The sequence below is a fragment of the Scatophagus argus genome, chromosome 3 (genome assembly GCF_020382885.2).
Source record: "Scatophagus argus isolate fScaArg1 chromosome 3, fScaArg1.pri, whole genome shotgun sequence".
NCBI lineage: Eukaryota > Metazoa > Chordata > Actinopteri > Scatophagidae > Scatophagus > Scatophagus argus.
This window is the reverse complement of record NC_058495.1, coordinates 11,697,577-11,719,367: the sequence shown is the minus strand read 5'-3', so window position 1 is coordinate 11,719,367 and position 21,791 is coordinate 11,697,577. Positions and strand designations below refer to the sequence as shown.

The window sequence follows — 21,791 nt, the reverse complement described above, 5'->3', positions numbered from 1 at the left end:
AACTTCCTTTTAGTGCCCGCTGCTTTCTTTTTTTTATTTTTTTATTTTTTTGTGCATTTTGAGTATTACACATCTTTTTTTTCTTCTTTTTTATTTGTTGGTTTTAGCGTTTCAGGATTTATCCTCCATATTCCTTCAAAGATAGTTTGGATTTCTCTGTTCCTCAGGCTTGTCTTTTTCCAATAGTTGTTGTCCTGATTTGACCTTGAAAGACAAGTCACTAATTATCACAATAATTATATTTATCTTGCAGATAGAGATTTGATCTGCAAACCAAGGCATAATTTTTTTAACTGCAATTTAAAAAAGCAGGAGTTTAGCAGTTTACAGTTACTCCGTGCAAAGGGCTCCAATTTGGCTACTCTAAGATTGTTTGCCTCATTAAAGCATTATTAACTTTGTATGAAATCATTTTATAGTTATATTATTATATTATATGGGTGCATAAATCACAGTGTTGATATGCATGAATGATATCAAGATAATATCCACAAGTTATCCATAAGTTTGACTTAATCCAAATTTCTCCACCACAAAAAATTCATCCACAAAACAAAATCCACAAGGACTGCATTTCTGCAACTGGAAGGCTGGTTTCAATGTTTCCAGCAGACTTTCTTGTGCTACAGATCAAATAGTGTTTGTCCTTTATGATGTAATATGAAATCCACTTTGTAAATAGTCTTCACTGCTTCCACTGTTTCTCTTGTGTGTCTACATGTCATCATTTTTATCATCTCCATCTCTTATTTTATAGGTTGAAAGTGCTTTTGGGATCGTCACTCCATTTAAATTCCAGATAGTCACATTTATTACACACAATGTTTAGGTACAGTGGAGCACCTTTAATCTTTAGAATAATGGTTCCCCCTTGTGGCCACAGTGATACTCAAAGAAATGGTCTTACTTTTCTGCTCTGTTTCTTTTGCTGTACAATTCAAGGTCAACAACTGTTTTAAAATTTCTGTAATTTCATATAACCTGCCTAGTTGTCAAGCAAAACACTGTGGTTCAGAGCAATGTTCACAGGGAGCAGGAACCTGCAGCTTTTCTTTGTTTTCAGATCTTTCACGGATCTTCTAAAAATTTTTAAGAAGTCCAGAAGCTGTCCTTAATGCCTGAATAAAGCAGCTGTACAGCACTTATGCCCGCTTAGGTAAAACATTTTTCAGCTGACTAGCTACTTTTCCCATTGCCACAAAGATTGGGATAATGACAACCTTTAAGGCCAGCAATAAGGGCCGAATCAGACAGTAGAACTGAAACTGAACACACTTAATGCAGGGCATAACAACCCAAAAGTTCAAGAATGACAGAGAAGCAAACAGTAAGCCCCAGATCAGAGACAAAGGGACACCAAGGATGGCAGTCAGGCTGCAATAAATATACTTCTTTGACTTTGTGAAGGCCTCGTAGCTGAATTTCCACACCAAAGCCAGACTGTGTATGCCATCAGGCTCTGCAATCACATCTTCAAAGTTAACCTGAAGAATACAGAGAGGGTTAATTTATTTACTGTGCTTGGTTTTATAGGCTTAAAGGGTCAGTTCACACAAATTACAAAACAACATATTGTCCCACTGACTCCAGGAAGTATCTGGCCATGCATTACCACATACATACACAGACCAAACTAACTGTCTACAGAAATTAGGTTGTTCTGTTGAACTTAAAGGGACATTTCACACCAAGACTCAAAATACATATTTTTTCTCTTTACATTTGGTGCTATTTATTCATCTAGATTGTCTCTGTGTGAGTTGCTGAGATTTGGAGATATATACTGTAGAAATGTTTACCTTGTCTTAAATACACTGGAGGCTGATGACACTCTGCTTGTGGTACTCAAAATGCCAAAACATTTAAAAAACTCTTTCCAGAAATGATTGAGCAAGATAATCCACAGACCTTGTTGTGAGCAAACGTGCATCTACTCACAGACAAGAGGTTCATGCTCGTGACTGGGCGGAATGTAAACATTATTGGCACCCTCCTTGGGTGAGCTGTAGTGGGTTCAACTCTTGCATATGCGTGGATGATGGTGATATAGAATGAAAATTGCTCCATTGTATGAAAAAGAAAGTAGACAGCTCTACAGCCAATATCTCCAAATTTTACTTGGAGAGCTTTAGATTATTATCTATATTTTTTCTAGAAATCCAAAGAAAAATAACATAAAACACATAAATAAACACTTATCATCAATTTAAAAACAAAAAACAACACAGCAGATCTTCATCGTATCTTAAAGCAAAGCATTTTATGTTTTTTATCTAAATTTTAGCAAAGACTGTATGATTTACAGTCTGTTGTGTTCATGACCAAATGTACATCTCAAATTTATAGGTTACTTCAAATGCACTTTTGTTGTAATAATAACAAGAAATATCTGTAAATAATTTGAAAAAATTGCACCTTGACCACATCGTTGTGGATTTCTTTGGGGTCTCTGTTGTTCAAGTCGATGTCACTGATGGGTCTCTCTCTCCTGATCAATGGCTGCTCCTCATTAATTTCATCCATGGTCCTGCTCTCTGACTGAAGAAATGGACTGAAGCTGAAGTTGAAATGAAGCATGAGATTCTGCAGTCAGAATCACAAAAATGGAAGCAGGCTCTGGTTGATGTTATGGAAATTTAAGAGACCAGGATGATCAGAGTCGTCTTTGAGAGATTTACTTGTCAAGCATTTGTAAATGGACTTCATACACCAACAGAGGTGTGCGGAAAGAGGTGCAGAGACAGAAGAAGCATGAGTATTTATGTGGTGGAGATGGCAAAAGGAAATCAGACAGATGAGTTGCAGCAAAGCTAGTCTGGTGCATCTTTGGTGTTTGTGGTTAGAATGTGAATGGTGCCTACGCACCTGCCACATCCAGTGTTATAGTTGCTGCTAATTAGACCTTGCACACAGTGACTGGCATTTGTTAAACTGGTAAAGAATCGGTGGCTATTGTCATGAATAGTTTCTGTAAGGAGGTTTTTGCAATATCAGTGTTACAGTGCCGTTGTGTCTAGTCCATGTTAGTTGTAGGATCTTAAGTGTATGTACACAAGGAATATATTGGACCTTTGCTTCTGGCCTGGTTGACGTGGTGTTTGCATGTTAACATCTCTGTTGACATTGTTTGTGGCACAGATTACATATGACTGCCAAAAGTTTTGAGCAAAATTTACAAAGCCTTCGGTGTACCAGATTGTTTCTGAATGCATCCCTCCTTTAGAGACATGGTCCTAATCATGTGCCAGGTAATGAGGAAACAAATACAGGGTTTATGACACCTGCAGGCGCATAACAACCTGACTTTTTACACGACCACATCTCGTCTGAATCTGCATGTTGTTGTAACTCAGCAGTATCAGCTGTGAGTGTAGGAACAGGAAGGGAGAGCTGTATGTGTGTGAGAGTCATGTGCTGTTTTGCTGCAGCTTTTGCAACTGCATCTACTCCCGTAGTACCTAATGAAACTGAATTAGAATTAAAAGTGTGTGCTTCACCTTTAACAACTGCAATAATTTCAGGATATAACACATAAGGATAGCTTCCAGCAATGCAGAAACCAGTTTGTGATTAACACTTAGTTTTCCAGAAGCAGTTAAAGCAGTGTACTACACCATACACATAATGTGAGTCAGTGTAAATATTGTCTCTTTTGTTGTCAGCCAACTTACTGCAGCTTGTGCAGATAGATGTGATGGCAATGAATCTCCCAAAAGTGTTACCAAATAATACTCAATTTTTGCCTGTGCATGGATTGCACAAACTGATCAATCTATAAGCAGTTCCAGGTCTGCATTTAGAGTTTTACGCATAGGAAAACAAGTTTCAGTAATGGCAGCAACACAGTCATGTGTTGTCTCATCTTTAGCTGTAGGAAGATCTGTGGTTACATTCAGTGTTGTATATTTTTAACAGTAATATTAGGTATTTCAAGCAGCACAGTATGGTGTCTATCTATGTTAATGCAGCTAACAAATATGCATTTTTCTGAAGACTCATTAAAACAGCATAGAGTGCCAAAAGTGTCAAGTTACAGTATCCAATAAGGTCTCAAGAGGAAATTACGTCTTTCTCAGCCCCTGCCACTACTCTCAAGCATCACAGGAGGTCTGCAGCCACAGCATCGAGCTTAGATGAAAAGTAGGCCACAGGTCTTTGCTCTCCTTTATGTTCTTGTAGCAAAACAGGCGTCATAATACCATGTGTCTCATCAACAGATGGAACAAATGGTGGTGAGTGATTAGGCAGTCCTAGAATCTGTTAAACTGTTGTTTTGACAGTAATAAAAGCAGTATCTTTTTAAGGGATTTGCCATCAGCTGTGATCACATGTCACAAATAGGTGACCAATGTTTGCACAAAGTGTAGCTTGGCCAGACTGGCTTTGTGACCGTTATCAGTCAAATGTTTCAAAAGAAAATTTGTGTCTGTCTCACACATGGCTTTGGTTGGACTGCAGATCATCAAATTATCAGTGTGCTGAAGAAGGGTTGATCCACCCGGGAACACCAAGTTTTCCAGGTTATCTTTTAGAGCTGAATTAAATACTGACAGAATTTCACAATATCCCTGGGCGATGTTTTACCTTGAAATGAGAATGCAAACCAATACTGACTCTCTGGACTGATCTTGATGCAAAACAAACAAACTAACTAACACACATTTGCAAGATTCACAACAGAAAACCACTTAGTACCATCAGGGATCCGTGAAGAAATGGTGTGTGGAATTGATACCTCGTGGCTGGACAGCTGCATTTATGGTTTGCAGGTCTCATACAAACCTCCACTCAGTAGGCTGACTCGGGTCTCTGACCTTTTCCACTGGGAAGATAGGAGTCCACACAGGAAAGGTTTGACATGGAACAATGATACCTGCGTTTAGTAAGGATTCAAAAACAGGTGTAATGCCTGCAATAGCCTCAGGTTTAAGAGCATGATTGATGATATTGAAGTTTGCATGGTTGAAAATCATCATTGTTCATCTCCCCTACACCATATTTGCTGGTAGCTCATAGCGTGTGTGGAATGTCTAAATTTGGATGAGTTTTATCCTGGTCGATATAAAGTGTTTCATGATGTCGTGGACATTGGTGTACACCTCTTGTTGTGTGACATGTCACAGAGAAAATTCTTTTGTGTACATTACCTTGTGGACTGTACAGTATATTAGCCTTTCGGTTGTCAATCACACAATTTATTATCACTTCTTACCGAAGGCCCCAAGTTGCTCCACTGCTAAGCTGTTCCCTTCCTCGACCCCACCTTGTGTCAGTCAGCCTGCAGGTCTGCCGGCTGCCTTTTCTTTGGACAGTCTCTAGACCAGTGTCCTGCCTTGCCACATTTGTAACAGATTTCGTGGTCGCTGGAGCATTTGCCTATAACCCGCTGGGGAACCCAGGGCTGCCTCTGTCTCACTCACATCCCCTGCCTCGTCCGCATCCTCTTTATAGGAGAGCTGACAACTCTGGCGTCTGCAGTTTGGCTGTCATCTGCTCGTCCTTAGTTTCTTTTGATTTATTTCCCTTTCAGAAGTATTTCAGCATGAATGCTCTGTCTCTCAATGTCATCCATTCTGCGGGTGGTGTCCCAGCCCACACTGTGTATTTGAATGTGTTTTCTAATCTCTGGTCTCAATACAGCAATGAACCAGTGTCCCAGGTGGTTAATTGTTCAGTTAAACAAACTTTAATCCATAGCTTTAATTTTGATTTCCTCTGTTAAAGATACAGCTCATATAATTGAAATCAGTGACAAAACTTTGAAATTAGATCTTAGCAGTTGTAGTACATTGTTGTTTCTTGAGCTTAAGCACTAAAAATGTAAAAAAAATATATATATAAACATTAGTGGCTGATGGCTAGCACCTGATAAACCTGCAGCTTTTCTTTGTTTTCAGATCTTTCGCGGATCTTCTAAAAGTTTTTAAGAAGTCCAGAAGCTGGCCTTAATTCCTGAATAAAGCAGCTGTACAGCACTTATGCCCGCTTAGGTAAAACATTTTTCAGCTGACTAGCTACTTTTCCCATTGCCACAAAGATTGGGATAATGACAACCTTTAAGGCCAGCAATAAGGGCCGAATCAGACAGTAGAACTGAAACTGAACACACTTAATGCAGGGCATAACAACCCAAAAGTTCAAGAATGACAGAGAAGCAAACAGGAAGCCCCAGATCAGAGACAAAGGGACACCAAGGATGGCTGTCAGGCTGCAATAAATATACTTCTTTGACTTTGTGAAGGTCTTGTAGCTGAATTTCCACACCAAAGCCAGACTGTGTATGCCATCAGGCTCTGCAATCACATCTTCAAAGTTAACCTGAAGAATACAGAGAAGGTTAATTTATTTACTGTGCTTGGTTATATAGGCTTAAAGGGTCAGTTCACACAAATTACAAAACAACATATTGTCCCACTGACACCAGGAAGTATCCAGCCATGCATTACCACATACATACACAGACCAAACTAACTGTCTACAGAAATTAGGTTGTTCTGTTGGTCACACCAAAACTCAAAATACATATTTTTTCTCTTTACATTTGGTACTATTTATTCATCTAGATTGTCTCTGTGTGAGTTGCTGAGATTTGGAGATATATACTGTAGAAATGTTTACCTTGTCTTAAATACACTGGAGGCTGATGACACTCTGCTTGTGGTACTCAAAATGCCAAAACATTTAAAAAAAACTGTACAGCGATTTCTCTTCCCAGAAATGATTGAGCAAGATAATCCACAGACCTTGTTGTGAGCAGTTTCACATCGAAAGTATTTTCTTTTAGCTGAACGACACTGTAACAATACACAAAAGCAAACGTGCATCTACTCACAGACAAGAGGTTCATGCTCGTGACTGGGCGGAATGTAAACATTATTGGCACCCTCCTTGGGTGAGCTGTAGTGGGTTCAACTCTTGCAAATGTGTGGATGATGGTGGTATAGAATGAAAATTGCTCCATTGTATGAGAAAGAAAGCAGACATCTCTACAGCCAATATCTCCAAATTTTACATCTCACATCAGAACAATCGGGATGGATAAATAGCACTACCGGTAAAAGGAAAAACATATGTTTCTGTTTTGGGGTAAACTTCCAGAAATTTACAGTAAAATTCAAACATAAAACACTTGAGATCTATAAATGAAAACAACAGCATATTCATCTTATCTGAAAGCCAAAAATTGTATGTGTTTTACCTAAATTTTAGCAAAGATGTAGTAGTTTACAGTCTGTGGCAAATGATCAAATGTACATTTTAAATTTATAGGCTACTTCAAATTCATTCACTTCTGTGATAATAAAGAAATATACGTAAATAATTTGTAAAAATTTGCACCTTGATCACATCGCTGTGGATTTGCTTGGGGTCTCTGTCGTTCAGCTCAATCTCAGTTGTGTGGCTCTCTCTCCTGAGTAATGGCTCCTCCTCGTTAATTTCATCCATGGTGTTGCTCTCTGACTAAAGCAGCAGGTTCAAGTTCAAGCTGAAGCTGAGATAATGAAGCCAGACAGGCCAAGAGAGCCCGAGTGTGTGGCTGCAGCCATAGCCACAAAGAGGGAAGTGGCTCTTGTTGCATTTCAGACAAGACAAGACAAGACAAGACAAGACAACTTTCTTTGTATAGTCCATTTTTACAAGCAGTTTATCTCACAGGACTTTACATAACATCATCATCTTTTCTGCTCTGTTTCTTTTGCTGTACAATTCAAGGCCAACTGTTTATACTCAACATACAGAAAATTTCAGTGTCAAGACCAGATACAAGTACATTCTTTGTATATTGGGTGTGTTTTACAAGTTTTGTAATTTCACATAATCTGTCTAGTTATCAAGCAAAACACTGTGATTTAGAGCAACGCTCACAGGGAGCAGGAACCTGCAACTTTTCTTTGTTTTCAGATCTTTCACGGATCTTCTAAAAGTTTTTAAGAAGTCCAGAAGCTGGCCTTAATGCCTGAATAAAGCAGCTGTACAGCACTTATGCCCGCTTAGGTAAAACATTTTTCAGCTGACTAGCTACTTTTCCCATTGCCACAAAGATTGGGATAATGACAACCTTTAAGGCCAGCAATAAGGGCCGAATCAGACAGTAGAACTGAAACTGAACACACTTAATGCAGGGCATAACAACCCAAAAGTTCAAGAATGACAGAGAAGCAAACAGTAAGCCCCAGATCAGAGACAAAGGGACACCAAGGATGGCTGTCAGGCTGCAATAAATATACTTCTTTGACTTTGTGAAGGCCTCGTAGCTGAATTTCCACACCAAAGCCAGACTGTGTATGCCATCAGGCTCTGCAATCACATCTTCAAAGTTAACCTGAAGAATACAGAGAGGGTTAATTTATTTACTGTGCTTGGTTTTATAGGCTTAAAGAGTCAGTTCACACAAATCACAAAACAACATATTGTCCCACTGACACCAGGAAGTATCCAGCCATGCATTACCACATACATACACAGACCAAACTAACTGTCTACAGAAATTAGGTTGTTCTGTTGGTCACACCTAAACTCAAAATACATATTTTTCTCTTTACATTTGGTACTATTTATTCATCTAGATTGTCTCTGTGTGAGTTGCTGAGATTTGGAGATATATACTGTAGAAATGGCTGATGACACTCTGCTTGTGGTACTCAAAATGCCAAAACATTAAAAAAACTCTACAGCGATTTCTCTTCCCAGAAATGATTGAGCAAGATAATCCACAGATCTTGTTGTGAGCAGTTTCATGTAGGAAGTATTTTCTTTTAGCTCAACAACACTGTAACAATACACAAAAGCAAACGTGCATCTACTCACAGACAAGAGGTTCATGCTCGTGACTGGACGGAATGTAAACATTATTGGCACCCTCCTTGGGTGAGCTGTAGTGGGTTCAACTCTTGCAAATGTGTGGATGATGGTGGTATAGAATGAAAATTGCTCCATTGTATGAGAAAGAAAGCAGACATCTCTACAGCCAATATCTCCAAATTTTACATCTCACATCAGAACAATCGGGATGGATAAATAGCACTACCGGTAAAAGGAAAAACATATGTTTCTGTTTTGGGGTAAACTTCCAGAAATTTACAGTAAAATTCAAACATAAACCACTTGAGATCTATAAATGAAAACAACAGCATATTCATCTTATCTGAAAGCCAAAAATTTTGTGTGTTTTATCCAAATTTTAGCAAAAGTGTAGTAGTTTACAGTCTGTGGCAAATGTTCAAATGTACATTTTAAATTTATAGGCTACTTCAAATTCATTCACTTCTGTGATAATAAAGAAATATACGTAAATAATTCGCAAAAATTTGCACCTTGATCACATCGCTGTGGATTTGCTTGGGGTCTCTGTCATTCAGCTCAATCTCAGTTGTGTGGCTCTCTCTCCCCTCTCCCCTGATTGACGGCTCCTCCTCATTAACTTCAGCCATGGTGTTGCTCTCTGACTAAAGGAGCAGGTTCAAGTTCAAGTTGAAACTGAGATAATGAAGCCAGACAGGCCAAGAAAGCCCGAGTGTGTGGCTGCAATCATAGCCACAAAGAGGGAAGTAGGCTCTTACTTCATTTCAGACAAGACAAAACAAGACAATTTTATTTGTATAGATTATTACTATTATCATAAAAGCAGTTTGTGCCACAGGGCTTTACATAACATCATAGCAACATCCTCTGCCTTTAGACCCTCACATCGACTAAGGAAAACTCCCAGAAAAAACCTTCAACAGGGAAAAAATGGGAGAAACCTCAGGGTGAGCAACAGAGGAGGGATCCCTCGCCCAGGACGTGCAGAGGTGCAATGGATGTTGTACATGGATGTTAACAACATGAAATAGGGGACTGACAGGGAATTTTCATTCAGCGGAGAGCTGATGGAGGCAGCTCCTGGTGGGCAGTATGGACCGTAAACAGGGAAAGCAGGAAGGAGCAGCATGTTGGTGGATGAGCAGGGACGACAGCTCTGGAGAAATCTGTGAAGACACAGAGAGAGTGTGAGACACCAAGGCCAGACTACACAGTATAACAGATAAAGACAGAATAGCAAATGTGTAGAAGGAGAGGAGAGGAGAAGAGTTACCTGAGCCAGCCCTAACTAAAAGCTCTATCATAGAGAAATGTTTTTAGCCTGGACTTAAATGTGGAGAGAGTGTAGAGCAGCACTGAGATCTAGAAGTACAAGTATGGAGACAACACCTCTATCAGATGCTAGGAGAAGGTCTTTAGAAACTTTTATCAGTGCTGTTTCAGTATCATGGTGTTCTCTAAAGATTGGAAAAGATTGGAAAGCTTCAAAAAGTTCATCAGAATGGAGATGTAGATGTAGCTGCTCTAGGACAACCTTCTCGAGGATCTTGGAGATGTATGGAAGTAGTTGGATATAGGTCTGTAATTAACTAATACATCTGGGTCAAGGTTTCTTTAATAGTGGCTTGATGACAGCCACCTTAAAGGCCTGTGGTACATAACCTGTGACTACAGAGAGACTGATCTGGTTCAGTATAGAAATGTTAACTAAGGGAAAGACATCCTTAAGCAGTCTTTTTAGACCGGGTCAAGTAAACATGTAGATGACTTGGATGAGGTAATGACTGAAGTTTACTCCGAGAGGTGAATGGGGGAGAAGCTGTCCAAGCATGCTTTAGGTGTGGAGGTTGCTATAAGAGAAGCTCTATTTGGTGGAGTATTACTGCCAATTCTCGCTCTGATGTTCACAATCATATTAGTGAAGAAAGTTAAGAAATCATCACTGCTGAGAGTCGGGGATACATGGCTCAACAGCCCTAGTCTCTTGCCCGTAGTCAGCTGGGATAGGCTCCAGCTCCCCCGCGATCCTGACAGATAAGTGGTATAGAAAATGGATGGATGGATGGATGTTAAAAGCCTTATATAGTCAATAAAAAGGACCAGTATACAGTGAACTCTGGGCAATGCCATGTTGAAAAAAAATTAATTATAAACATTTTATTTTTAATAAAATATTAAAGAACAGCACAGTCCTCCCGAACACCAGTGCACTTGTGCACATAATGAACAATCCCGCTGTGGATGTGTGAGTCTCATTCTTTGGCCAGGTGGATGCTGAATCCTCCACAGCACCTCCCAGCACTCAAGAGGAAGGGACGCACAATGATGCTCAGAACAATGCTCCACAGGCTCTGCAGCCAGCGAGTGCCAATAAAGATACACTGGACACAAGGGCCAATCATCCTGTCATAGAAAGAAACATAAAAATCACAAAGATCATCCAAAATATACCAAAAGAAAGACATTTGCAACCAGGTTCAGTTATATTTGTTAAGTTTTTACATTGGCTTTGACGTCTCTTCTAAAGTACTGTGGACAGACAACTGACAGAAAGTCTTTTAGACCAGACACCAGGGCAGTCCCCAAAACTATGGGATTTCAAATTTTTACGGTTTTAGCATTTCTTAACTTTGAGTTGAAACAGGATATGAACCCATCTTGTTTTTCACATTTCCTCTTTTCCACACCTTGTCCTTAAACAGACTTTCACTTCTATAAATTTGTCAGTGTAGCATAATGACAAACTGACATTTACACTCATTTTAGAAAAAATGAAAAAATAATTTAATTTATCACATTGTTCCATTAATAGGCTCCAGCTCCCCGGCGACCCTGATGGATAAGCGGTATAGAAAATGGATGGATGGACATTGTTCCATTATTGTTCCTTTAAAATCAAACCTGTTAGTATTACTGATAATACACACAGTCAGTCCTTTACACGCATATGAACTTAAGTGACATCCCATTCTTAATCCATAGGGTTTAATATGACATCGGCCCCCTTTGCAGCTATAACAATTTCAACTTCTCTGGGAAGGCTTTCCACAAGCTTTAGGAGTGTGTTTATGGCAATTTTTGACTATTCTTCCAGAAGCGCATTTGTGAGGTCAGACACTGATGTTGGACAAGAAGGCCTCGCAGTCTTCGCTCTAATTTATCCCAAAGGTGTTCTGTCGGGTTGAGGTCAGGAATCTGTGCATGCCAGTCAAGTTTTTCCACACCAAACTCGCTCATACACGTCTTTATGGACCTTGCTTTATGCACTGGTTCAGATGTCCAGATGTCATGTTGGAGCAGGAAGGTTCCATCCCCAAACTGTTCCCACAAATACCATTGGGAGCATGGAATTGTCCAAAATCTCTTGATATGCTGAAGCATTCAGAGTTCCTTTCACTGGAACTAATGGGCCAAGCCCAGCTCCTGAAAAACAGCCCCACACCATAATCCCCCTCCACCAAACTTCACACTTGGCACAATGCAGTCAGACAAGTACCGTTCTCCTGGGAACCGCCAAACCCAAAGTCATTCATCAGATTGCCAGATGGAGAAGCGTGATTCATCACTCCAGAGAACGTGTCTCCACTGCTCTAGAGTCCAGTGGTGGCGTGCTTTACACCACTGCATCCGACGCTTTGCATTGCACTTGGTGATGTATGGCTTAGATGCAGCTGCTCGGCCATGGAAACCCATTCCATGAGGCTCTCTATGCACTGTTCTTGAGCTAATTTGAAGGCCACATGAAGTTTGGAGGTCTGTAACGATTGCCTCTGCAGAAAGTGGGCGACCTTTGCGCCTCAGCATCTGCTGACCCTGCTCTGTCATTTTACGTGGCCTACCAGTTCGTGGCTGAGTTGCTGTCATTCCCAATCGCTTCCACTTTGTTATAATACCACTGACAGTTGACTGTGGAATATTTAGTCGCTAGGAAATTTCACAACTGGACTTGTTGCACCGGTGGCTTCCTATCACAGTACCACGCTGGAATTCACTGAGCTCTCTTTCACAAATGTATGTAGAAGCAGTCTGCATGCCTAGGTGCTTGATTTTATACACCAGTGGCCATGGAAGTGATTGGAACACCTGAATTCAATTATTTGAATTTGAATACTTTGGCAATATGGTGTGTATACTGATTGACCATAACTTTCCAAATCATTCTTCTCAAAACAAAAATCCTCTTTAACCTCTTTTCATTGCTATGGTCTTCATTTTGGAGAGACAAATGTAGACAAACATGGACAAAATCAGCAGCAGAGGTTAAGATTTAATCCCTGGTATGGGTCTAGCTCCGAATTATGGATAGTGTATGGGTATTTCATTAGATCTTTGCTGTCTGGTAAAGGCCCACATGTTGTTTCTAAACTTCTTAAAGTTTCCAACAGAAGACACTGTATGACTGGTTTCACAGGCTGAATAGATCTTCTTGTAAACTGAACTATAAATGTAAAATTGGAAGAAAGTACATTTGTCACTGTCTCTTAAAATACAGCTTCACTTAGTGCCCTTTTTCCTATAAAACATAATAGCACATCATCAGATTATCATCTGTGTTTGATCATCTGGAAATGACACTTAACGATCAACTATCTCCAGAATCAGGGCAAAGAGTGGTGGATCATGGGTAGAGAAACTTGTTGAGCAGCATTAACAACCACTTGAGGAAGTGGTTGAGACAATCGAAAGTTTAGTTTTCTTTTGTGCTTTTTCAGCCTACCATGGCAAAGGTAGGTGTGGGGAAACACTGCTCTATTGTTTCACATCCTGTGAAACCCCAGGAGCAGGGTTTGTATATATGATGGGGATGATTTAAAAAAAGATAACAAAAACAAAAAACAAACAAGCAAAAAAATGTGGGTTATATTTGCAAGTCACAGTGGTATTCCCAGTTAAAATATTACTATAAATTTCCCCAAAAATAGCTAAAAAATGGGACCTAATGCCTGCCGCCTGGAGCCCTACCACTGGCAGGTTGTCATTTTTTGTTTTTAGTATTGGACATATTATTGGTACAGATATATCAGTGAACACTAATGACTTCATCTCTAATGCCACAGTAGGTCAAATTTTTCACATAGACTCGAAAATATCTCACACAATATTTTGTAGTAATAATCATGATGACAGATAAAATCCTAATTATTTTGGTTATGCATTTGTCATCATCATTTCAAAATTTCAATTTGTCCAGTACTTTAGTTTTGGACCAAATACCTGCAAAACAATGACATTCTCATTTGTCCTTGCATGGCACCAAATCAGGGTCAAAAGTTTCATTCATTTGAAAAAAAGATTTGAACTTGAAAGCTGAAATTTCAATTTTGAAATACTACATTGTACTCAAATTAAAAATAAGTGTAGAAAATGTTTTTTTTTTTTCAATTTAAATATAATTATCTATTTTCAAATAACACATCCTAGATCTGAATGAATGAAATATTCTTATTAAATACTTTGTTCTTTACATAGTTGAATGAATGAAATGGTCTCACAAGGGGTCTGAGGATCTCATCTCAGTACCTAATGGCAGTCAGTTGCCAGGACAAGTGGCAGGTTGAAATCTCGGCACAGACGAAATGTCTGCTATTTTTTGAATAGATATTCTGAGAAATTATCCCAAATGTTATGATGATGGATAATTTTTGTAACATAGTGGCATACCTTTAGAAGAATTGTCTAAAGCTGGAAACTAAGCATGGAACGAGTGTACATTAGCCGGCATATCTGGTTACTGGCCAGTGTCAGGCATTGTTGTGCAGCACATGAATACATCAAAACGTCCAAAGCATCACTATGCTTCACAAGATTCTTGCACAGATGTGAGTTGTTTAGAGGATGAGAGCACCACAAAAAAAATTTCCCTTTCCATATGTTACTGGGGCACAAATTCCACAGATGAAAATTGAATTAAATGAGAAAATGTTTTACACTGTCCCCTTAATGAGTGCACGAAGGAATGATGTAAACCTACCAGATGTGAAAGCAGCTGAGGATGGCAAAGAGGAGACCAGAGATAATTGACACAGGAACAGCCAGAAGCACTGAGACTATCCTGTAGATCCAAACCCTTGACACCTCAAACAGGGCATTACTCCAGATCCACACTCTGTCCCCACTGCGCACTGACACAGGCTCAGCAATCACATCCTCAAATGTCACCTGGATAAACCAAGAGAAAGTGGTTCTGATGCCACAAAGCTGAACTGTTAAATCAAGTTCTTGTTGGATTTGATTCACTTTCATAAATAATGAATAATAATATATATACACATGTGACAAATGATCCAAAAACCAAACTTCAATAGAGTCACTGCATGAGAATGCAATACCTTGAGGCAGTCATTGATACCTCGAGGGTCTCTGACATTAATCAGAGGCTTGGTATCACTGATTTCCACTAGTGTAGATGTGTGAATATTTTCCTCTTCTTCCAAAGCAGGAGGAGCCTTCCAAAGCATCTGAGGTTCCTCCCCATTGTCAAATTCATCAGGGTCACTGGAGTCCCCCAAGTCAATCTCCACTCCCTCTGAATCTTCTTTCATCATGATGTCAATCCAAACATATGAAGAAAACACAATCCAGAGAGCAGATTGTCTCTCACTTCCCTTACAGATCACACTGAGGCTGCTGACTGGACCCCTCAGCTGTCTGTGCAGTGCGGTTATATTGGGAACATTACAGTGCCCTGGATGGTATTTGCAGATGGTCCAAGTGAAGATCGTTTTCCTGTGCTGTGGGAGGATAGGAAGGATAGGGTGGGGATATAAATACTCTAAGCATGGAGATTGCTCTGTATACCCTGATACACCCTACACAGAGAAAGGGTTCTTTATTGGTTTTCAGTGGTTCTTTGCTGTGGTTGAGGTGTTACATAGTCCCTGCTGCCATAGTTAGAAGCTTTTAAACCCTGTGTGGTTCCTCACTGATTCCTCAGCAGCTTTTTAAGGTGGTTGAGGTGCTATGTAGCACCATGCCATACAAAGAAGCAGTTAAACCCCCTATGGTTCTTATTTTAAAATGTCTTCTCTGCTCTTGTAGCTGTTGGTCACCACGCTGGTAGTCTGTACATCATCTTGTTTATGCTTACTCCTTCCACAAAGCTAGACTGGAGCTATGATGAGCTGGTTAATCTTCTCTGCTCTGGTGGCACCACTACATTGCACTGCTAGATAATGAGGTGATGAGAGATTGCTTATTATTATCTGGCTGTTTTCTCCTCGTGCTTGATGTGAAGATGTTAAATATAAAAATAGTTGTTCTTATATGCATTTTTAAAGCTTGCACTGCACATTCATTTTGTTTATTTTGTTGGAAACATCATTCTTGTATTTGTTGGTCAAGTGATGTATGACTTACAACGCTGAATGTTAACTAGCACAGATCTGTAATTTTTACTGTATGGATCTGAGGAGATTCACAGATCACAGTCACATTACTTTGGGCAATCTAGTATGTGGTCAGTGTGATTACGCTGTATGTAAGTCGCAGTTTAAATTCTGAGGAGGTGGATGAGAGAAAGGTAAGACAGTGATTGGCTATATGCTTGAACATAAGCTAATAGGAGGCTTGACAGTACAAGGCTGTCTGTATAGCACCAAAAAGAGGTTTCCCTGTGACTAGTTTCTTGAAGCAATACAGTGCTATCTTCCACTTCCAGTAGTTCTGTGTAACACCATTTGACGAATATATACATTACATATATTCAAAAATATAAACATAGGTTTTATATAGTACCAAAAGAGGTTTCCCCTGGGATTACCAGCAAAAGAACCGCTTTTAGTGCTATTTAGTACCATTTTTTTAACATGAGACAAGTCTACAAGCATAAGAGCAAAGGTAGAGTTAAGCAAATCTTTAGAGTGCACCTCATGTGATATTCCAACCTAATTAATAGTGGTACAGATATTCATTCCCAAGTCTCATTTTTAGTTATGAGAAATGTGTCAGAAGAGAGATTGACTTACAAGATAATACTGCCTCCATGTGGACTGTAAAGGAAAGTCTCTTCTTCAAAGAAATCAGATGTGCTGTGTGCAACACTAACACAGCAACAATCAGTGTGCAAGTCAGATTAATTTTAATCTTAAAGAATCACATGTAACGACTGACACATACAACCCTGATCTCCTTACTGGGACTGAGATTGTGACAACTCACTTTTACATTAATAACTAACAGTGTACAAAGAATTTGAAATACTGTACTTAAAACTTTAATGGGAGAATAATTTTCCCATTGCACCCAAATTGAACACTATAACCAGAATTAGCCATTGCAAAACTTTCTGTTTACCAAGTATCCCAGTCAGCTAAGAACTAAGATCTGTCACTTTCAACTTGAACAAAGTGAAGGTAAGAGCTACTGTAGGCTGGAGAAAAATATTACAATCTCTGAAAGTATTTTGTATATGTAATGTTCAATCGCTGACAATAAAAATCTATTCTGAATCTATTCTGTTTCACATAATTAGTTTCTAGCTGACATTGATGATATAATAATATATGGGTAGAGAGGCATCAATTGTCCTCACAAAGAATTATGTAAGACCTAACTTTGGGATGAGAAAATGTTTAAATTTCTCCTGCTATCCACAGTAATTTAAAGTGGTATCTTCTTAGCACAATGAAAAAATGATTCCCTACCCAGTTTCTGATATTTTTCATCCTGTCCCTTACAGAAACCAGCCATTTGTTCACCTGTGGCTGTGCATTACTGCCCTGGTTCGCTCTTTCCAGTTCACCAACAGCATCAGTCACAATGTAGAAGAAACAGGAGGGATATTGCGTGTTATCACAATATCCTCCTCTGGGCCCAGATACTATGAAGAGCGTTCTCAGGTCTCTGCACTCAGTCTGGTGTAAAATGTTTCGCAACATGCTTTTAAGAAAAACCCTTTCACCTCCCTCAACCTTTGGACCCATTAACCAATCGTCCTCACTGCTATTAATAGATCAGCCATGAATCCACACAGTTAGCCCTTATCAGACTCTTCTCAGCTACCCACCAGACCTTCATCATGAGACCATCTCATACAGCTCTCATCATCATCTTCACCAAAGAATGACAGCTGGCAATGTGATAATCTAAATATACAAAGTGCCTCGTATAGAAATGTCCTCACCTTACACTACCCATCCTGTCCATAATGTGCACTACAGGCAAATTATTGCTGCAGATAAAGTGGAATTGTTTTCTAATCAGCCGTGGCCTAGAGGTTGGAGAAGCGGCTTGTGATCGGAGGGTCACCGGTTCGATTCCCCCCACCGGACGGGCAGGAAAAATTTGGGTGTGGTGGAGTGATTAATGTGAAAAAATCCCCCCCCCCCCCCCTTTATTAGCTGGCTGATGTGCCCATGAGCAAGGCACTTAACCCCCCAATATGCTCCCCGGGCGCTTGATGCTGCCCACTGCTCCTGTGTGTGTTTAACTGCATGTAATTTGCTGGGTGTTGCATGTGTGTGTTCAACTAAGGATGGGATAAACATAAATGCACTAGTCAAATTCAGTATGTGTGTATGTAAAAATACATATATACTGCCAATAAAAGTTGATTCTTCTTCTTCTTCTTAATCAAAAAGGTTGAACAATTACAGCACATAAAAAAGTACCATGTAAGTACTATGAATTCAACAAACTGTACATCTGCTCAGAGTTAAGCATAACTTAGCTACTGAGCTACAATCACCAATGCAACATCTGCATGGCTGTTAGGTGAAGACAGAGAGAGAACACAGTGTATAGATGATAGAGAGCTTCCTGTGTCTGTGCCGGAGACGACGGTATGCTAATGGACTGCACACCTCAACAGATGGGGTTTGTTTGTGTCAGGGGCAGCTGCACAGGTGAGGTCAGCGGACAGTTTGAGTGTGACTGTGTGTGTTCCTGTAGGTAAGTAAGAGAAGGAGGAAAAGAGAAAGAAGGAAAAAAAAGACAAAGATACATTTTTTTGCTCTTGTACCCTTTAGTTCTTATAATTACTCCAAACAACAGGTATTTTGAGAGTTTAACTCAGCTTATCTGTTTCATCAGATTTGATCAAATTTGATTGGCTTGTCAGAATTTGGCTAAATCTTGATCGGTGCACAGAAGTACATGACATCGGCTTTTCTCAGTTTAATCCCTCCAACTTCTAACTAGCAAGAAACGTCCAAACAAAACAAACAGAAAATCTCTTGTGATGAAACTGAAAGTGATTGAGGTTTGACAGAAAATGTTATGTTTATGTATGACCCCGTTGCTCTATTATAAGCTGATTCACAAGGTTTTCAGGCCTTTAACACGTTAGAACCCAAGATGGCCTCAGCATGAAAGCATAATGTAACAGTAATCCAGATCTGAACTGTATGATGGAACTTCAAAATATACATGCAGTGTGTATTTGTAAATGCATTTTATAACTTTTGTAATGAGATTATATGTTGTCTCTTTTTTGTACGTGCGTTTGGTGTTATGTATAGGCATCAGTTAGAGTTGAGAACTGCAGCCTTAGAGCCCAGACCCTAAGATATATATTGTATGCACAGTATGACAGTGGAGGAGGAAATGTAGGTTTGTTTTAACGCGTGCCATGGTTTAACTCCAGCCACAGTTTGTACCTTCTGTTCCCAACAGCAGCAGCTTACTGCAGGGCATGAGGGATGTCAGACAGTGTTCCTGCTCAGCACCTGCCAGTCCAGCTGTTTTCAGTACAATAGGTCAGACTGATTATTTGCCATGTCTAGTCTAGGCAATGTAATCACTAATTCAGTGCTTTGGGGAAAACATTTGCTTTTTAGCACTGGATTCTCACTCTATTCTATGTGAATTTATGTATTTTTTTTATTACAATTTGTCTCCTAATGTTTGGTTAACAAAGTGTTCAAGCTAAAATTATATATACTGTATGTATTTTAAAAATCCCTCTCTACTATCTAAGACTTCTGATTCTGGCTCTTCCTTAATTATCAAATGGCAAAAAAATAACCAAAAGCAAAAAACAATTAGCTAAGGATTCAAAGCTTTGCGGGGTCATATAATAGGTCTGCTTACTTCCCTTCCACAAAACACAAATTATTCATAACTAAATGTTAAAGGCAGAATATGCAAGACTTGTTGGTTGTTGCTTGTAAACACACTATTAAGCATCTCTGGAAAAAGATATTTGATTGTTGAGTCTCAGTCCCAGGTTGTTAAATTATTACTAACCCAAAACACCAGCATCTGACATCCTGGTAATGAAACTCAGCAATCAGCTATTTTTCTCCACTATTGTTGATGCCCAGAATGTCCTGAGAACAGCAAAATAATAAGAAAATAACAGGCAGAGGGGATGGTCTTTGCAGATACAGACACCACCGCAAACTTCTAGAATAATTAATAGTTCACCATTTCAGGGAAATAAGCGCACTTACTTCCTTGTTGAGAGTTGAAAAAATTGATTGAACAGTCTGTTAAACATGAAGCAGATGTTTAGCTTAGCTCAGCATAAAGACTAGAAACAGGAAGAAACTCATCTTTTGACCATTTTTTGGCAGGGTACAGTTACTTCCTGTATAATCTGGCACACAACCGTCCATAAAACCACAATGTATCATTTTTACCTTTTTTGTACATATTAGACAAACAAGATATGACATGTAAATTTTTGAGGTGTTGTGGCATAGATGTTGATAGTTGGATTTTGTTACCTTTGTTACCTTAAAGGTCCAGTGTGTAGGATTTAGTGGCATCTAGTGGTAAGGCTGTAAATTGCAACCAACTGAACACCATATCTCACCCTTTTTATGTAGTTATCGTTCATTCTTATGTAACAAAAATACATCAATTATTATTAGATGGATATACACTAGTGAAAATATACTTGTTAATACTATATTAAATTTCTGCCAATAGACCTTCCTAAATTCTATGCACTAAGCCTTTAAATAGTTTATGAAAACCCGAGTACGCTCAACATGAGGATGTGCTGAGCTCAATGAAGACGGTTCAGCAGCTGTCATGTAACGCTTGTGCGTGCAGTTCTGAGGAAACTCTCTGTTACTGTTTGAGGTAAGGTCTGATGAAATAATGTGGTTTGCATGTCAGACAGTCCCATCAATCAGACTTTATCCTTTGATTCTTCAGGAGTGGTTCTCTCATTATCGCTGTACAGCATCGTCTGTACATCAACGGAAAAGCTCATCGTGTTTAAAGTAAACAGACAGGACAAGGAGGAACATGAAGTCTTTTCAGATTAAGTACAGCTAAATAACAAACCACACTCTGCTTAGCTCAAGGCACAAATTTTCATTTTCTATAGAGAGCGGGCTTGTGTTTGATCTATATTGAATGTGCTTTGCAAAAGAGATGCACAGTTGATGTGATTGTCTTGATTTAATAAAAGCCACCATTGAGGTGGAAGGTCCTCCAGTTTAATTAGCAACTTATGAAGGCTGCTGAGGCTTAAATATTCATTAGTCTGAATCATTTTGGAAGCTGGGTGATGAAACAGGCAGTCAGTTCTTTGAACTGTATTGAACTGTTTTACAGTATTTCATGCTCAAATGATTGGTAACTAAAAACTCATCATGATTTATTTTTTTGGTTTAGAGATTTCTTATCTTCATCTTTCCCGCTTTCCCTCTTTCGCTCCTCATGAACTTGGGTTGCCTTCTGGACCACTCTCAATGGGATTACTTATTGCTGAACCTTCAGTTATTTTGTGTTGGTTGCCTGCCTCCGTTATTACCTCCACTAAGTTTATTAAAGTCACCTTTTGTTAGAAAAGGTTAGAAAAACAATAACGTATCTTCTTTATGATTCTGCTGCAGCACACTGTCATCACATTTTACTCTAACTTTTCCACAGTGATGTGGTAGAAGGTACAGATTTGTTGTAACTGTATGTGTACAGGAAGTTCATGCACAGCAAACCTCAATGCAAGTGTTAAATCATAATTGCACACTGCTGTATTTTATTATGTTGGCTCTGATAACAGTACTTAGCTGTACTGTTATCAGAGGTGCGTTGGT

General features: G+C 39.3%; 2 protein-coding genes across 6 annotated transcripts; both read right to left on the bottom strand.

Moving 5' to 3' along the window:
- Positions 1 to 1,135: 1,135 nt before the first annotated feature.
- LOC124056267 (caveolin-3-like) lies at positions 1,136 to 2,577 on the bottom strand. Its single transcript, XM_046383515.1, has 2 exons — positions 2,416 to 2,577; positions 1,136 to 1,484 (listed from the first exon to the last, which is right to left on the bottom strand). The coding sequence occupies exons 1-2, from the start codon at positions 2,575 to 2,577 to the stop codon at positions 1,143 to 1,145; spliced, it is 504 nt and encodes a 167-aa protein (XP_046239471.1). The 3' UTR covers positions 1,136 to 1,142.
- Positions 2,578 to 5,670: 3,093 nt separating this feature from the next.
- Positions 5,671 to 17,693, bottom strand: zgc:172270 (uncharacterized protein LOC100136849 homolog). 5 transcript variants are annotated; one of them, XM_046383514.1, is made up of 7 exons: positions 17,499 to 17,639; positions 16,767 to 16,841; positions 15,132 to 15,533; positions 14,774 to 14,961; positions 9,315 to 11,205; positions 7,339 to 8,323; positions 5,671 to 6,318 (listed from the first exon to the last, which is right to left on the bottom strand). In XM_046383514.1, exons 3-5 carry the CDS (start codon positions 15,345 to 15,347, stop codon positions 11,055 to 11,057), a joined length of 555 nt encoding a protein of 184 aa, XP_046239470.1. In that variant the 5' UTR covers positions 15,348 to 15,533; positions 16,767 to 16,841; positions 17,499 to 17,639; the 3' UTR covers positions 5,671 to 6,318; positions 7,339 to 8,323; positions 9,315 to 11,054. The 5 variants fall into 5 exon arrangements, with proteins under 5 accessions (XP_046239470.1, XP_046239469.1, XP_046239465.1 ...); XM_046383513.1 differs by having other exon boundaries at positions 17,445 to 17,520; XM_046383509.1 differs by lacking the exon at positions 16,767 to 16,841 and having other exon boundaries at positions 17,445 to 17,693.
- Between the last annotated feature and the right edge of the window lie 4,098 nt (positions 17,694 to 21,791).

Excerpts from the sequence above, each read along its gene's own strand:
- LOC124056267 (XM_046383515.1), bottom strand. The coding sequence starts at position 2,577 with ATGCTTCATTTCAACTTCAGCTTCAGTCCATTTCTTCAGTCAGAGAGC. Across the intron at positions 1,485-2,415 it reads TCCACAACGATGTGGTCAAG|GTTAACTTTGAAGATGTGAT; the intron begins GTGCAATTTTTT and ends TGTATTCTTCAG.
- zgc:172270 (XM_046383509.1), bottom strand. The coding sequence starts at position 17,678 with ATGTTGCGAAACATTTTACACCAGACTGAGTGCAGAGACCTGAGAACG. Across the intron at positions 14,962-15,131 it reads GTATCAATGACTGCCTCAAG|GTGACATTTGAGGATGTGAT; the intron begins GTATTGCATTCT and ends TGGTTTATCCAG. Across the intron at positions 11,206-14,773 it reads CTCAGCTGCTTTCACATCTG|GATGATTGGCCCTTGTGTCC; the intron begins GTAGGTTTACAT and ends TTTCTATGACAG.